Genomic DNA, 18,573 nt, shown 5'->3' with positions numbered 1-18,573 from the left:
TTACCACTGCTCCAACATGTCATAGCCATAAAGCAAGGCTCTTTGCACGCCAGTGTTTAAAGACAATCATCCCAGCATAGGTTGTTTTCTAGAAATGTTTTAAAAGCTTAAGGGAGGGTTTTACTAGAGAAGAGGATCATAACTTTCTTCTACACACTGACTTGCTTGTGTATGTGTTAGAAAACTTCTTTTCTGTACCTTATGCATTCACTTCTGATGTCCCTATTCTAAGGTTTGTCTTGACACAAACTGAAACACAGAAAATACCATCTGAACATACGAAAATTTTTTTTACTGTGAGGATGTTTTAATACTGGAGTAGGTTGCTCAAAGCAATTGTAGAGTCTCCCTCCTTGGAGATGATCAGTACCAAACTGGAGATGGGCCTGGGCAACCTGCTGCAGCTGACCCTGGACCTCCAGAAGTGCCTTCCAACCTCAGCTGTTCTGTGGGAGCACCAGTTGCTCAGCCTGCTTGCACTGCTGCAGTAGTTCTGCACCCTCTGTGTAACACACGTTCACCTGAACATGCTGAGCACAGCCTGCTGCTGTAATGAATTAATGATTAAGTACAAAATGATGACTAAATCACATCTGTAGAGTAAACCACTTGCTTTAGTGCCATTCAACTTTTGCCTATTCAGAAATATAAAGAGGTTGATGCTGTGTCTCAAGGTATAATAAACAAATATTTCCATAGCTTCATGAATTGCAAGGATGTTGTCACATTTTAAAGCATCTGTTTCTGAACTGCAGAAAATATTAATTGGATAATATGGTAGAGAATTTGTTTAGAGTAGCTCGGCATCAATCATGTATTAACGGGATAGGAAATGAGTGTTTATACTGTAAGAAGAATTAGAGTGCCAGCTTTCAAGTGGTCCAGAACATTAATCTTCCTAACTCTAGTAGTTTTGAGAAGCTGACTGCTCAAATAATCTGTAAAAGATTGTTGAAAAGATGTTTAATTGATCACTAAATTACTCAATATGCTTATCCATACCCCAGCCCCACCCCCCAGTTTTAGATCAGTGATCAAAAGAGAGAAAATAATGTCCTTGTTTGTCCTTTGATCTCTGGAAAATTACTTCTGTTTATTGCTGTTGAGTTACGTCCAAAGGTCTTAGGCTAGTTTTAATACTAAGGGAAATGAATGCAGTTTGAAAAACAGATGCCCTTCTGCCTTTAGATATTTTACATTCTTAGTGAGTCTACCTCCAGTGTGACATGCCAGAGCACAAATAAATCTCCGATGTGCATGTTTAATGTATTGAGACAAGCTGCAGTTTGGCTGAGAACAAATACATTGGGAATGAAACCTGACCACCTGAATTGTTCCTGCACATAAAGACATAAAATTTAAATGGAGTATGCATTTTGTGCATCAAAATGTGCATAGGTAAATGTTAACGTTTCCTGCATGTGTAAGGTGAAAAAACATAGTTATTCTTGCTTAATAACAGGTTGCCTGCAGCACAGATTGTTTAAGGCTTCTGCAGAGGTGCTTGTAGTCAGAACCAGGCGATTCGAAAATACGAAATTTGTCAGGCTGTATGATTTTATCTTACAGTGTTCTTTTACCTGTGCTTTTTTTTTTTTTTGGTAATGAAACTAAAAGGAATCCCTTTAACTCTTGTTCAGTTCCAATAAAGAAGTCTCTTACACTGCTCTTGCCAATTTATGCTCAGACACGTACGTTTTATGGCTTGATTTGAACCAGTCCTTTGAGTGGGTTGCCTATCTAGTCTTTTTTTAGGTTAGGGGAAAAGTTACTTTCACAATTATTATAGTACAGTACACAATTCATTTTGAGATACTATTATTTTTTGTTTTTAAGAAGCGATACAATTGCAGTTTATAGTAAGAGTATGCTTCTGTAGTTGTTTCTGGCTCCATTAAAACTAAGCAGTCTTTCTCTAATCAGCATTTTATTGTTACATGTTTTCTGCTAAAGTACTGTTGTCTTTTCTCATGCCAGAAATGAGATTGCTCTAGAAATAACAGTAACAAAGTTAGTAAATGAAAAGTAACACTTATTTTGCTATTGTCCAGTTTGATTTGCAAGTGAGCTTTCATCCGTTGTAGAATGCTTCAAATATGAGTGCTGCTTAGGAGCCTAACTGTTCAGCTCACAAGAGGTCATAGAAGAATGACTTTGGAGAGAGACCAGTTTCTTGTCTTTCTCACTCCTTTTTTCTCTCTGGTCCTTGAATGTTCTATTCTCTGACTGTCCTCAGGCACTAACGTGGTCGCTTCCTGTAGGTTTGTGCCCTATGAGCCACTCCCTTTTCAAAACAAGAATTGAGTGAAAGAGCTTGGTTGCTGTCCTTTCCTCTAGGTGAACGGGCGTCCAATGTTGCTACGCTGCTGGGCATTTTCAGCTCTTTCTTGAAAGTAAGTGAGAAACTGCAGATGCATGCAAGTCATGGAGAGGACAGGGAGAAAGTCCGCACCAGGTTCTGAAATTTTTATTATTATTATTCTTTTTAAATTCTGCTCTTTAGTTATTGAGAAGGCGACATAGATGGCACACAAATGTGGATTTTTTAATACAAAATGGAAGAATTTACTTGTAGTAGTAAAACCTATGAAATGCGTAGGAAGGATTGGAAACATCAAAGGAAATAATTACAATGGTGCTCCAAAGAAAGAGGAAAAATTGATACCAGTCTCATTTGTGGGGGAAAAAGCCCAACCAAAAAAATGGAATGTGTATGCTGAATTGGAAAGAAAAAATGCTGAGAGATGGGAATTTTTAACAGTTCTGCCTTCTAGCTGTTGTATAATAAAATTGAAGCCAATGTCATGCTTGCATCCCTAGCAAGAACTTTCCAAGTCCAACTGCATGTTTTTTGTTTTTTTGTTTGGTTTTTTTTTTTGGGGGTGGCATTTGCATTTGAATGCCATATTGGAGAAACTCTGGAGGCATTGGGTGTGTTCACTGAAAGCCTTGGAAAAGAAATGAGGAAGGCTGTGAGGATATGATTAAAAGAACAGGATAACATTTTCAGATTTTGAAGTAGGGAGTCTGCAGTGTTTCCCAGAGGTGAGGAAGAGCCTGAGAGGTGCTATTGCAAATACCATTGTCTGTTTTGGGATGACTTAAAGACTGTGAGCCCTAAAGCACCATCTTTCCCCTTGCTAGTGGCAGCGCTTGGCTGGCTGACTGCATCAATGCTCTGTTTTTACCCTGCAGAGCTCTTCTGCCTAGAGGTCTCAGCTCTTCTTGCCCCTTTTCAGGACTCTGGCAGAGTCTATTTTGTCATCACTTGTAACTCCTGGTACCACTGTGCTCAGGGCTGTGGGCAAGACAGGAAAGGGACAATGCAGGGGAGCCTTACTGAAAGCCCAGAGGGACTAGGGCTGGGTGAGCAGGAATTCTGTGTGTGGGGAGCAGCTTTTGGAGCACCTGTGGGATATTGAGGTCCTGTCTGGCTGGACAGATGTGTAGGATTTCTGTTGTGGATCAGGGCAGGGGTGCTGTGGATGAGAAAGCAGGGAGCTCCGGGCATTTTGCAGAAGTGGTGTTCAGACTGCCTGCCAAATATCTGTAGGGGAGGAGGAGTTCAGACTACCACAGAGAAGAGGGGATCTCAATCTAAGAGAGCTTTCAAAGGACTGATTTAAAGTATACAAGTGTAGATAACATGGCTAAGAAACATCCCAGTTCAGTAAGGCACTTAAGGCATTCATGAGTACCATACCTCCACTGTCCTACTCTTCACAGCTGCTGTGCTTAAAGTTTCACTTCTTGAGTCAGGGCCAAAGAGGGGCAAGGGACTTAAGTAGCACAAAGGGAAGGTATTGATTTAGAGATCTATAAAAAGGTATGATTAAGAATTACAGAGCTTCTTTGAGATGGAGTATTTATGCTGAATATCAGGAATAAGTAAAATAGCTCCATCTTGTCAGGACTTTATAAATAAATGTTTTGAGATCATTTAGCTGGCACACTCTCTTGTTTTTTCTGAATAAATCCAGATGTTGATTTAGGAGCAACTTTTATTTATGGATTTAATTTTGTTGAGATTTTTTGGCCGCCTCTGCTGGTGGGAGGTGTGATTGTGCAAGTGGGGAGATGCTGAGTGATCTCTCTCCTGTGGCCTCCCCTAGCAATGAGTGCTGAGCATCCTGGATGATTGAACTGCAGATGTGTATGCTCTGGAAAGTCAACTCAAAGATAGTAACAGAATTGGACTAATGCTTAAATACATGCAATTAATAGCTTTCTTGGAGGGTGAAGAAGCAGATTGTGTCATGCTAAATGGCTGCTGCAGTAATGTCACACGCTGACTGTCTTAGTGGTGCAGCCACAGGAAACTCAAGTTTGAGAATTGTTGCTGAGATTGAGTCTTTATGATGACAATCTGCTTGATCAATAATTACTGAACAGTCATGATTTACGTGAATTGTAATAGCTCTGTGTAGGAGGCCTGGGATGGATTTAAGCAAATGGTGTAATTATTTGATACATGATTTAATGCATACGGTTTAACTTGTGTGAAAGTCGGTTTTCATTTGGCAAGGCACTATGAAACACTTTTTAGTCCTTTGTCAGCAGAGCCAGGGAGTTGCTGATGTTTTCGTTTTTTCTTGGCCCTTGTTAGTTTACAGGATCAGACCAATTACATGAAATTGATCTGTATTCAGTGTGGGTGGGTTGGACTGGTGGTGGGTCTTAAGGAAGCTAATTCACAGCTTTCTCATACTTCCTTTATTGATCACTGTTAATGTATGAGATACATATTTTCAACTGCTTTGGTTCCAAAGTGGCCACAGCTTCACTGTATTAATCAAAATATACCCCTCCACTTATTTTCTGTAATAACGGTATAGAAACACATAAATTCTTGGCCTTTTCTTTTAAAGTAATATATTACTACTTGAAAATATGACCAATTTGTATTATGAAAAGAGAATGAAGTGATTGTCTGCTTCTTTTTGATGCATCTTAATGTCAAGTGGTGAATAATCCTCTTTCCTTCTGGAGTCTGTGCGATAGCGTTCTGTGTGGCTTTCTTTGGGTTACTACATCTAGAACATAGTGAGTAGCCGGTCACCCCCATAGCACCAGTCTTGGGAAACCAGAAAAGGTAACTGTGTTCCTGCTGACGGTTATGATGTTTGCTGTGTAATGTTTGGAGACTGGTGTGTAATGTTGGATGTGAATGTTGCCCAGATGTAAGACTAAATTTCTTTTTAGTGTTTACTCTTGTGAGAAAGCAGTTTTGAGGTATCTCATTATAATTTAATCAAATTTGTACCTGGGGAGAGGCTAAAGGAAACTGGAAATAATGTGTAAGTTAATCTCTCCAGCTGTAATATTGCAATACTGTGATTCAAATTAATGCCAACTTTTTTTGGTGTTTAATAGAGGATATCTTGCCTCTTGGCTCTTTTAACAGGCCTTGTAGTGCTGTGTGAACCAAACTGGTAAATACAGATGTTTTAGCTTTCCTCCTTTTTATGCAAGTTTTATATAAAAGTGTTTAAGAGGAATATATCAGAAAGAAAACTGATCCATGCAAATGTGGTGACTTTAGAGAAGTAGTCTTTATTTCTATACAACCCATAAACTTCTTAACATTGCAGGAAATTACTCTGAGAAGATCAGATGTTCACTAGCTAGATCCTAGGCTCATCTATGCAACAGCACACAGTGAACTGCATGGAAGAGGTTGTTAGTTGACTGAGTACTGTGTTCACAGAAGCAGGAAGAAGACACAAAAGGAAAATTGCTAGCATACTGAGAATTAAGTAAATTTTAGTTTATAGGAGATTCGGGGCAGAAATTGTCTTGATTTAATTCTCACTGTATAGTTTTTCACTATTTGAGAAATAATCAACAGGATAGTAATATTGAGTGTTAATGCAGTAGTCTTGATTTTTATTAGGTATAGGCTAGTTTTATAACAGGAAACTATTGCGATCTGCATTGTCTTTCAGAAATGTTCTTGCCCCACCAAAATTCTATGGTATTGCTAATAGCTTGCAACAACCTAATTTCAAGTTGAATTTTTCCTACAAAAACTTTTAGCCTGTTGATAACTTAATTTCCTGTGCAGGAGGGAACATCTTGATGCCTGGATCCAGAGGTCTGTGGTGTTTGCTGTGGCTGATATTCAAGAATGCTGTAGCTTGACAACAAATGTGCTAAATGAGTGGCAGACTAGCAGGGCAAATCACACTGCATACCCTTCTGCTTGAAACTGGCTATTCATACTAGACTGCTGAAATGGCTGTGTTGTTGTTTAGCATATTACATGATTTAACATGCAGAGTATTTTGTGGCTTCTCATTTCCATAGTCAGAGTCTCATTTTTTGAAGTAACAGAATTAAAGGCATAACTGTAAACCATCATTTCATTACATCTCTTTCATCATTGTGAAGGTGGATGAAAATGTCTGTTTCCCCCGTCTGTCCAGGCAGCACTGACACAGGATGAATAGTTTCCCAGTAGAGTGTAGGAGTTGAAACTGAGTTGTGTACATGTATAAAGAGACTCTGAACAGCCTGGACAAGGAATTGGTGGGGCTGGGGCACTGTAGAGCATCTTGGGAATGTGGTACTTCCTCTTGCATAGACTTCACTGGGGGAGTGCTATTGCAGCCTCTCATTCTTTGGATTAAAATTCAGCACTGAACAAGTACAGTATGTCCTGTTTTGAGAGCATTAGTTGGAGCCGAGATGTGCACAGGCCTCAGGTAAGCTCCTGATCCCCTGCTGGTAGTGGGGTCCAGTGCTCTTGAGTATCTCTTCTTACAGCATATGTGCGTTCTTCTCTCTTGCTGTCCCAAAAGCATTTGGGTGGATAAAGTCTTAATATTGAAATCACAGTCTGAAACATCTGGAAACGTTGAAATCGAAATGCTAGTTGAGTATCTGTTTCTGGCCTTAATGTTGCTCAAGTAAAACATTTCACCACAAAATCTGAAGAATGCATCTAATGCAATACATTTTTAGTGGCAAAGAATTTTATGTGACTGTCATGACTTATTGTGTGTTTTGGAAGTTTTTTACTGAGAGCGGAGATTACATATTTTCTAAGTCATTCTCTGACGTGACAGGTGAAGATTCTAGTAATCTAATAGTTTTAATGTTTTAATGGATAGTTGCAAACCCAAGTAATTAAAATTCTGCTGGGAACATGCAACACACCAGTTCACAGAATTTTCTTCTCGAAGTCTAATTTGACACCTGAGAACCCTGTTAACACTTTGAAATCACATTTTCTATGCTAAACTGTTAATAAATGAAACTTTGACTAACAAACACCTTGAGCTTAGTGAAATTTTCATGCATTTTTAGTCATCCACAAAACCAAATAAGATTTTATGTAGGTGATTTACTTGCTATTTTACTTCTCTGGTTGTTGTGATATGCTGCATCTGCTGAACTCTCAGCTCCTAGGATAACAAGGCTTGCAAAGTAATGCTTTCTGTGTCCATCTCACTTTAATTTTCACTTCCCAGTAACTTTTGAACTCAAACTCACTTCAGACAAATGCTACAGGGAGGACTGATCCTGCAGATGGTTGTTTCCTATACCTGGCTTTAAAGCAAGCAGTTTGGTAGAGGGGAGGCAGGGAGAGACAATAGTATGAGGTTTGCTTGTCCTGAACAAACAGCAGACCATCTACATGAAAGACTAAAATTTGAATTCGTTAAGCATGGGAAAAGTTTCAGTAGGGTGGGAAAACAACTTTTACTAAAGACTGCACGCCTGAGAGACAGACCCATTGAAAACCACACAATAGTAATTCCTCTGATTATGAAGGCAGAAGGAAGAACCAAATAGTTCCTAATTCTGAAGATATGTGGAGAAGCTCTTCCTGTAAGGCATACTTCCAGGCAGTTATTTAATCCTGTGAGCAGCTAATGATAAAAATGTCTGTTGCGTAGGTTCTAACACATAAATGTGATTCTGTGTTGAAAGCTTCTGAAACTGAGTTGACATCACATTTGTTAATTTTCTCTTTATATACCTAGTGCCACAGTAGCTGTGGTTAGCAGGGAAACTAACATCTACAGACCGGAAGATTATAGTTGCCAAAGGATAAACTGGATTTGACTTCATTAGTGCACAAATGATAAGTTTGTGAGGAGTTATTATAGCATTAATCAACTTGATGGATTGGAAATATGACAGAACTGAAGCAGTGTGTAATATTAGTGCCTATTATTCTACAAATTATGTCTTCACCTACATTCATAAGGCAAGAGTCATTGCCGTACATTAAAGATGTTACACACTTTCTCCTCTCGTGGAGGCGTGTGACAGCCCTTCAGCAATTCCTCCTCTTCTCTTCCTCCAACACGGTTCTGATCTCCCTTAGCTGCATCTTTTCACCTTATAGCTAATTGAAGGTGGCTTGGTAGCTGATACGTGAGCTTAGCTTGCACTTTACAAACCTGGACCTCTCAGGTAGCAGTGTGTATTTAAACTTCTTGCTCCATCAGAAAAAAATATTTAATACTCTAAACACCTTGGAAGAAAGAGTGAGTAGAAATTGGAAGATATGAGATAGATAGCGAATGAGTGTTTAATTCTTTGATTTTCAGAGGATTACACAGGCTTTGTGTATTTACCTCTGGTGCGGCTGAACGTGATTGGCTGCGTGCAATTCTGAATGCATGCTGCAGAATATTTGTTTTCTGGGATATGAGTAATAATAAGTGAATCTTAACATGAAGTTGATTGTTTTAAAATCCAGTCCATACAGTGACAGCAAAATCAATTGTCTGGTCTGTGTGAAAAGGACTGGAGGCTTCAGTTCAAGCTCATGAGCATGTGTCCACCTTGTCAGCATAGTCGGAATTGTGACCTCCCTCTGGAGACTTGTCAGGTGCCAAGTGCAGGGGCTATTATTCATTCATTTTCTTGGAACTGCTGAAATTCAGAGTTTAAGGTATACTGATAACGAAGGCTGAGATTTTCATATGGCTGTTTGACAAGTAAATGTAAAGATGACAAAAGACATATATTAGTACACAACTAAACTGCGAATGAGTGAATGCAAAGATTTTAAACTACCCTTGTCCTTTCCATCCCTCAATTTGGGCATGTGCTTTTGTGTACTAAGACTGTGTGATAAAGACTTAATATCATGACTAATGAAATTAGGATCAGCAGATAATAGTTCATGAATATCTGTATGTGATCAGTGGAATGTGGAAGGAAAATATAAGCTGATAAGGGCAAACAAGTTACAAAAAACCACTCTACTCGTGTTTTAGTTTATGGCATGGATATGGCATGCCTTACCAGCGGTGTAGTTTTGGGTTCTATGTGCCGAGAAGCTGTTACATATATACGTATATCTCTATGGCTGCATATAGCTTAGTGCCAGGATCAGACTGGAATTACTAGTGTTTGAATTTCTTGAAATACACCAAGCATTTTGTTGGAAGATGAAAAGTTCACTTCATTTTTGTGGGCCTGAAATATTTCAGCCATGTTCTTATGTAAAAATAGGCCATTTCCAGTTGGGCTGGAATTCAAGAATGCAATATAAATCTGACATTTCAGTCTGAAGAGGCTCAGGCAAAAATTTTCAGTAGAAATGGGCCCATGCAATTTGAAGTTCTGTGTACCGTTCTGGACATGTGAAAAGGATGTTTTCACTGGTTGGCTGGAGTATTTGAGATCAGTGTGCCTTTGTGACTTAGTTACTTCTGTAAGTATCTCAGTCTAGCACTGATAGTTTACTGAAGTATAATAATAACATTCTTAATTTTCTCATTCCATTTGCTCTTCCAAGACTTCGGTGGACCTGAAGAAATGTATGTTAGATAAATTATTTTAAACAGTTAAGACTGTAATACCACAGACACTATCTTGGTCTCTTTTTATTTAAAGAAGTAAATGTACTTCCACCTCAAGAATTTTTACTCCAGGGCAAAACTTTAATGGAGGTGTGTAAAACCAATAACTGCTACAATAAAACATAAAACATTTTTTCATGACACTTAAATGTGATTAGTTGCTTTCTCATGCCCATACTAGTATAGCTTTTGTAGGCTCTCTGCCTTAATGTTAGAGGCCGTGACCTTTGCAAAACTGTGTACAGTGTTAGAAGCTTTACAGTTCTATGTGACTTCCATAGAAGTTAATACTTCATGAGTATCCAAAAAGGATGATAGACATTTGTACTTTCTTTCCCTTCGAGTTCTGAGGGCAAAGGCACAAAGAATGACCTTACAGAAACCAGTGACATCTTTCTGTTTGAACCGCACAGTTATTTATAGACATTATTGCTTAAAAACATTAAAGTTATGAGGGCATTAATTTTGTTTACAAATACCTAGTTTGGGTAGAATGCAAGTTTTGAATTGGTATTTTAAAATAGATTTTTTAATCAGACATTCACAAGGAATGTAAGGGAGATGAAACAATGTGGTGACCTGTTATCTTAATGTTACCATTAACAGTAAATCAGTACTGATCACTGTTTTTGCGTTCCCATAAATTCAAGTGGTGTATGACTGATTAAGCGCAACGGTTCTTAATGGAAGATGTGATTGTCTTTTATTTTCTTGCCTTTTTTTTTTAACAACTGTTTAACTGTTTTGAACAACTGATGATGCAGTTTTGTTAATACATATTGACATTCCCATTTTAGGGTTGACCAGTACATCATTTAAAGCAATAAGTAGTCCCAGTTGTCCTGGTGGATAGGTTTCTGATGTGCCCAAGCACCTGACTTTGTGGTATTGTATAGGACCAGTGACTTTCATTTCCCCAAAGCATTGCTCACACTTGGTTTGGAGGTTTGTGCCTATCTCCTCTGTGTGTTGTTCTGTTCTTTCCAGAATTCTTTGTTTAGTACCTTAATAAATAGTTGATCTTGAGAGTGGCCAGAATTGTGATGGGGATGTGCACAAGGATGTTTTTATGGTGGAGGTAAAATAGCTGCTTCAGCTGCTTGAGAATTAACAGGGCCTTCTGTAACGTAGCTTGAATTTTAGCTTTTCTTGCAACATTAAATTTTGGGACTTAGTTTTCTGCTCTGTGTTGTCCCCCTGTGAGCAGGAGAGAGGTATGGGAGAAGACAGTGGCAATGGGGTGATTTTAGGACAGGTTAAATCTTGCATCAGCATCGTTGCAGTTTGTGTTCCTGCTCTAGGTAACGTTTGTGTTCAGTTAGCATCTGCAAGCACATTGTTGTTTGGCTTGCTTAATTATTTCCTCTTCTTTCCACAGCCACAGAGCCTTGGCCTGAAAATGCTGCATTGTATCAGCAACTGAAGGGTGGGTACACTGTTTGTTGCAATTAATAATTACTTTATTTTTAGAAAACGCATTAAATATGCACTAAGATAATTAACGGCAAGGAAGCACAGAAACTGTTAAAAGACTCCTTTGTGTTGTTTGTCTGGTCAGAGGTTTTAGCTACGCTTGCATCTGCCAATATAAACCAGCTATTCATGGCCTATAAGGTCCTTGGTTTATTATTGACTCATTATATTGGCTGCTGTAGGCAGTGTAAAATGATGTGGTTGCAGGCACAGTTGGCAGATTTACTGCACCAATAGCTGAGGCAGCAGATTTTTGAAGTCTTGTGGTAAAGTGGGCTCTCGGTAAAAAGGAACTGTTAAAATGTATAGGCTAGGATGGTTCAGGCTCCCTTTAGCAGCTCTTCATATATCATCAGATCACATTATGGCCCCCATTTGGGGCTCAGCAGCCTGCTACAGTTGTCAGAAGACTGCAAAGTAATGAAGACTAATAGGTAGCAGCCCTAGTCTTCTAAGCATGGAATTTTTATTGCAGTGAACTTGTCATCTTTCTTTTGTGTGACAGACCTAGACACAGTGTGCAATATTAACTGCAAGCCACTTTTATAGGTTTCTGAATGCTTTTACTTTTTAGCCAGAGGAGTTATGAAGATGTGGGTTTATTTAACTTTGATTAGAAGAAGAGTAATTGGCATAAAACTCAAGCATTTGGTTGTTAGTTGTGAGTATTTCTTATTGTACATTGGTGGTAATGTATGATAAGTGCAACTGCATTTGCAGGAGAAATATTCCTGGTATTCTTTTTTTTTTCTTTCTTTTTTTAATGTTCATATCCTAGGTTTTCTAGACCAGCTGCATAATAATTATATATATGCTCCTTGTATTATGCATCAGAAATGCAGTCTAGAATGGCTTACAATTACAGGTCAGTAGCTAAATGGACACTTTTTTGTAATTGTGTTTTTTGTTTTTCTTTCAACAGAGGAACAAATTCTGCTTTCTGATAATGCATCTTCCCTTGCTGTTCAGGTAAAATGTCATCTTTTCTAAACTAAAGATGTTAATTCCATTATATTTTTTGAATAGTTATCTAGCTTAAGTAACAGCATTTAGTGAAATGAATAAGTTAAGAATTATTTCTGTCAAAATCAATGACTTAGTTCCTGTATCTGATGTGCCTTAAGGACATTTGTGAGTCCTCTTTAGAGTGCTGCTGCTTGTACTCATATTTATATTGGTCTATATTTGTACAGTATCTGCTTATCTACCTGTTCTGGGAACTGTGCATGGTTCCTATCTTTTGTCACTTGGTATGGTAGTTTGTCTGGTAACATCTTGCATGATACTTGCTGGGTATTTAATTCTCGAAGCTAATACTGCCCCAGACTTGAGGCATGTTTGCTTCATGCTGTGGGTATGAAACCTCTATATGTCTCTGATAGGTTTTCTCAATTTCATTATGCGTGCAGAGTTGAGATCCAATGTGGTTTTTAGAAATAGTCCATATAATTGACAAACCTGCATCTCTAATTGACTTAAAAGCACCTCTGTGGCTGTGAAGTCTGCATAAATGCCATTAACCTGTTAGGTTCAGTTACCCCAAATCTCAAGGGGATGTTTTCCCCATTAGCAAAGAGGGCCTGACTGTCAGAAGTGGTGGTGAGCAGGAAGTCTGTAAGGTTCCTGTTCTTCAGAGTAACTGCTGCTGCTTTGTGTAGTAGGGAGTTGCACTGTTCCCCTGTTTCTTGCTTTTTGTGTGAGTTTAGCTCAGAGCAGCTAGAGCAAGCAGTCTTTGAGTGCGATCCAAAAAGGTCACATCTTGTTTAGTTGAGGTGAGACACTTGGAAACTTTAGCTGACATGATCGGTGAAAAGGTTGGGATCATTTGATCATGGTAATTACTTCCAAGATCTCTTAACTTTTTTCCTTCCAGTCTGGCAATCTAGGAGGTACCTCTAAGAGTAAATTCTATCACAGCAAGAAAACACTCTTATCTTTTCCTGGAAAGAGGAGTCATCTTTGGTACACAAAATAAATGGGGCAGTGTCTGTTTGTTTGGGCAGTGTGTTTTATATTGTGCCTCACAGTTAACGCAAATAAGTGCTTTTGTTGCTCACTTGATTTCAGTGTTCCTTTTTACTCCAGAAACTGTATTCTTTTGTGGCTGTCATGAATATTCTTGCCATCTAACAATATGTGTAGGTGTGGCTTGTATTTAAAACACAGAAAAAAGCATCAACATAACCCTAAAATTTCCTTTTCTAATGCATCATTTTGCTTTACTGTTTCCAGTCTGTTGTTATCCTACACGTGTCACTTAGATGATAAATTATCTATAATATATTAAAAATGCTTGTTTTTCTTCAATATTCTCTAGCTGGACAACTGATAGTAGCCATGACTATAAATATGGCTCTGGTAGATATCTGATCTTAAACTTTATAGAACAATTTTGTATTAGGGAATCATATCTATTTTGAAGAATCTCTGTAACATGGTTTTGACTGCAAAAGAATAGCTATCCTTGGTGTCTTTGATCCATTTTGAAATGTTACTAGGATCTGTAGGTATATATTACTAGCTTAGTGATCAGAAAGCTTTAAATATACTGGTGTATTTTGTGTAAGGAAATTGCTGAATTCCTCTGGTTTAGAATTTCCTTTTTATTCTGATGAGTGTTTATCTTTTTACTGGGTATCTTTTTCCTGGGGGGTGTGTGTGTGTCTTTTCCTGAGGAAGAAATGGGAATGGGGGATAGGAGGAGAAATAGGAGCTAGTACCTGGGACTTTTTCCCCACTATTGCCATTAGTTTTCCCCCTGTTACTAATTTGGGGCATAGAGATAGCACTAGAGAAGATACATGCCTTGTTGATGGTTTGTTGAACATCCATGTGGTGAAAAAGCATCAGAATTTTGAGTCCCTCAGATCAAAAGAGCGTGTGAATCATCAGATCTTTAAGGAACATGGTTCACAACAAGACTCTAAATGTGCTGCAACTGGTCTTTCAGATCTTTCTCAGAATCTCCTTGCAGCACCTCTTCATAACGCTGTTCTGGGATAGCGCTCAGAGGACATATATACAGACAGCTACATATAAAATAAAGAATAAAATCAGATGTCATAATAAGTAATTATTTAGAGTAAAAGTTGACTGTTTAAAATTGATGATCCTGCAATACAGATGGCATTTCATGTACCTCTTTTCAACAGAGCAGATCAAGCAGACAGCAGAGCAAGTTACTCTCAGTGTAGGTGGAACAGACTGTTGCAGGCATTTTGTTTGAATTAATGAGTAGTGAGGGCTGCAGACTGAACATAAGAAGTTGGTTGAATCTAGCTGTTTTAATAATGATTTGGCTTATGACTTCTCATTGTGCAATGAAATCTGGACTTCTGACTTTAGCTGTATGTCAGATAAGAGAGGGGAGGGCAGTGTCTTCCATTAATTGCTAAGTAAATGTAGTGGTGCCTTCAATAGTTAAAAACCAACTAAACCACCCCCCCAGAAAAATCCCTCTCATCTGTGGAACCTTTCTGCTGATTCTTGTAGGGGTTTTTATTTTGTTGTTTGTTTTTTAATTCTGCTTCTGCCCATTGTTGTTCTTGGAAACAGACTAACAATTCCTTTCCCTTTTACTGGGTTCACCTTCTTTATATTTGCTGAAAATGCAACATAACTTCAAAAGAGCTAGTGCATTATTGCTGGTACATCTTGGTGTTTGCACTCCTTGTTCATTAACTTGAAGTATTGTATTATACAGTCCTGTTGAAAGTGAAGCCCATTTGATCTTAGGCTGCAAAATCTTGATATTGAATGAAGTTTTATTTTCACTGCAAATGAATTAAGATCAAGGAAAATACTAATCAGTAATGATTATCCAGCGACAGGAAAGAGAATGTTGTGTGTTGAATGAAGGCTCTGTTCTTCTTGTGAGATGTTCAGCCCTCTTCCCATTAAAGTTAATGAAGACACATACACCTCCTGGGTAACATGACTCATGGTTAAAAACCATTCTCTGCTTATTTGTTATACAGCTTCCATTACACAGCATTCCTGCTTATCAGTCTTATGATAGTAAGAAAAGCCACCAAACCCCAGAAACGAATACACAACTATATTTCAATAACAAAACAACTCTACAACTTCAGGGATGGAAAAATGGAGTTTTAAACGAATTAAAACTGAATTACCATAGGAGAGTATATTTCAGTGTGAAGCGGAGAGCCTGTCCAGGCCTCGTCTCCCTGTTGAAACCTGGTGCAGGTAAAGCCTTTTTTGTTTAGTGCCTGGATGGAAGTAGTGTGGCTGCATAGGAGGGAGGGGGTTAATACAGCTGTGCTGTGCCAGGCCTCTTGCTTCAAATGTTAGGACTTGCTGGGAGGAGGAATGTGGATGTTGAGACTGCCTCTGTTATTACAGGTTCTTCTGAAATCTTTATGCAAGTAGTGTCAGAGTCTTGCTTAAAAGGCTGTCTAAAATGTTCAGGATTGTGGAAATTCTCATAGCTGTCCTGAGGTTATAGAGCCTGCAGCTCATTATGTTAAGATATGTATTAATTGCTTGTGCAATTGATGTCCTTATAAATGGTCTTAATATATTCCAGGAAAGCGCATTTAGAATTGTCTGTTCTTAGTCCTGAATGACAGAAGGATGTTTGGGCAATTTAAAATTGTGTTACACAGACCAACTGCTTATTTACTTCAACAAGTAATCAAATGAATGTGTAAATCATGCATGATTAATTGCCCTTGACAGATTTGTGATTTTTTTTTTCTTGAGTGTGTGTGTGTATATGAGCAGTGGTTTGTTTTTTTCTCTAGGCAAAACATTAGCAGAAATTTGAACTTGTTGCTGAGGCTTGAACAAAGGCTTAGTACTGAAATGAAAATCTGACAGTCTTTTTTTTTAAAGAGAATAAAAGTTGGAATTCTTCATGATGAGAAATGCAGTATCAACATAATCAATCTAGCACATTGCGTTGTAGCTGAAAACATGCTTAAATCCCAAGCCATACAGGTACTATTTGTGAGTGAAACATCTTTCATATAGTTCTAAGATGAAATTACCCCTGAATGAATAGCATCTTCATTTATCTTCAAAACCTGTGTGCTACCAGTGAATCTACTCTTTCTGCATTCTACAACAAGAATTACATTATACCATTAGAGCAGTGTTGTGCTGCAGTGTAAAATAGATTGTTTTGGAGAATGAACGTGGCTTTGCTATAAATTACATTCACAGGTACAAAGGAATTTGTTATTTTGTTTAAAATAGTCACAAATATAATTAAGCTCTTAATTTATGTTAAACTACACATGTGGCCATTACCATAACTGGATTAGGAATTTAATCTGTCACTCAAAGAATGATACTGAACAGTTTTCATTTATAACCTTAGACACACTATTTCAGTTACAGGGTCTGCAGCTGTTTGATATGAAAACTGAATTATTCTGTAGATTTGTTCATGGTTTTTAATTTTAAAATGTGTTCCTGCAATAAAGTAGAGAATAACTCTTTAGTTGTCATCACATATTGTCCTTTGTATGCTCATGAAATAATGCAAAAATGAAAACAGAAAACGCCTTTCACTCTTTTTCACAACAGTATTGTATAAGTGCTTTTAGAAGTGCTGCTGAATAAGAGGTGGCTTGGAGTGCCTCGTTCTTTATTAAAAACTAATCATGAATATATCTTCTTCAAATGAAGCCTGGAGTGTGCCATCTGAAAATAGTGTTGCTCATGTGGGGATATAAGTTGCGAACTATTTGAGTCTTGACATAAGTAATTTCATTCTTGCCTCTGATCTCAGAAACTGCAATCTGGATATGATTTACATCAAATTGTAACTAATTTTTAATGAGTATATGTGTTTTGCTCATATGTATTATTGTGCGAGGGGACTGAAGGGGAAGGGAAGAGCATTGTGGTGGAGCTTTGAAAGGGTGATTTGCTGCCTGATGCGTATTGTATTTCCAGCTGACAGTGTCCAAACAGCCCTTCCTTAGCTGGGGAGAGCAAAGAGGAAGGGAGAACAAGAGTAAGAATGGCATCTGAAACAATTAACTGTAAAATACAAACGTCCTCCCTCCCGTCTCTTAATTCTTTCCCATTGTATTTCATGCACAGTCATTTTCCATCCTTGTCATCATAGGAAGACGCAATGGCATCCCTTTCTTGCATTGTTTCGAGGACAGCGGCAGTAGCAGAGACGAGAATGTCAGTTGTGTGAGAAAAGGAGGAAGGGGAGGGTGGGGTGAGTTGCCCCGCGGCTGGCTGTGATTTCTGGGCTCTGGGCTTTTGAATTGGGCTAAGGCAGCAGAGAGGTGATTGCTCTGATTATTTTTTTAGATACCTGAAATCCAACATATTACCTACATTTTGAATTTGAAATTGGTCAGGCTATAAGAAAACAAAATAAGCCTTAAATTGATTGTGTCCTTTAAGCAATGCTGTTGTAACTGTACTCTGTAATTCTGGCAGGAGGTGTCACCTGCCATGATTGAAATGAATGATAGGCATAAGATTGGTGATTAATACTGTAACAAGTGTCACCTCAGAGCTTCCTATCAGCCCTTCTGCACATAGCTGCTGATACTTCATTTTCTTGCAGCAAAAATATGAACTGGCTTGTTCCATGCTGACTTTGAAAACAGAGTGGCTCATGCTACTCTTGGGGAGGAGAAGGCAGTGCAATGCAAACCATAGTCCTGTGTGGATCAGCTTGTGGTAGAGCAGGAAAGGCGCTGAGAGGCTTCTCCATGCCTTTTCTTCAATTCGTTGTCCTCACTTCCACAGTCTTTGTTCCCTAGTCTAGAACAGTAAATACTGGGAGGGCAGGGAAAGACAGACATAATTAATCTGGTGGCACCTTTTTATCTCCCTCTCCTCTATTTTCCCTCATGGACTTGCAGCCCCTCTCCTCCTCCCTGTTTACAGCAAGATCTCCCATTAAAAACAAGGTGCACAGAGGCAGTAGTAACTTTGTAGGCTTGGTGCTTTCAGTCTGGAAGAAGAGAGACAGCATTGCTAGAAATACATTGTCCACATTTCTCCCTTTCCCTGGTGCTGGCAGAGTAGCTGATGCTACAGGTAGAGGGGCTGAAAGAGCATGAGAGGGGACACTGTTGGCCTGCAGGGAAGAGACACAGAATAGGGCTGTGTTGGAGAGAAGCTGAACAGACCCCATTAAGCTGAATCTTTATTTTGTAATGCCTTTACCTGTTTCTTATATTAACCTCATCCAAAGAAAGGACACACTTTGTTCCAGAAGTAAATTAAGTGTTTGTAGTAGACATTATATTAAACATAAGTTACTAAACTGGACAGTTTT

General features: G+C 38.5%; 1 protein-coding gene across 3 annotated transcripts in view; it reads left to right on the top strand.

Moving 5' to 3' along the window:
* MTX2 (metaxin 2) overlaps positions 1-18,573 on the top strand; it is a 76,337-nt gene that overhangs the window by 43,748 nt on the left and 14,016 nt on the right. For all 3 annotated transcript variants that reach the window (XM_055811336.1, XM_055811335.1, XM_055811334.1), the window contains 2 exons: positions 11,203-11,250; positions 12,220-12,266. In XM_055811336.1, the coding sequence (XP_055667311.1) occupies positions 11,203-11,250; positions 12,220-12,266 (95 nt within the window). The remainder of the gene's footprint in view (positions 1-11,202; positions 11,251-12,219; positions 12,267-18,573) is intronic.

Source organism: Falco peregrinus, chromosome 8, assembly GCF_023634155.1.
Source record: "Falco peregrinus isolate bFalPer1 chromosome 8, bFalPer1.pri, whole genome shotgun sequence".
NCBI lineage: Eukaryota > Metazoa > Chordata > Aves > Falconiformes > Falconidae > Falco > Falco peregrinus.
This window is presented reverse-complemented; position numbering and strand designations above follow the sequence as displayed.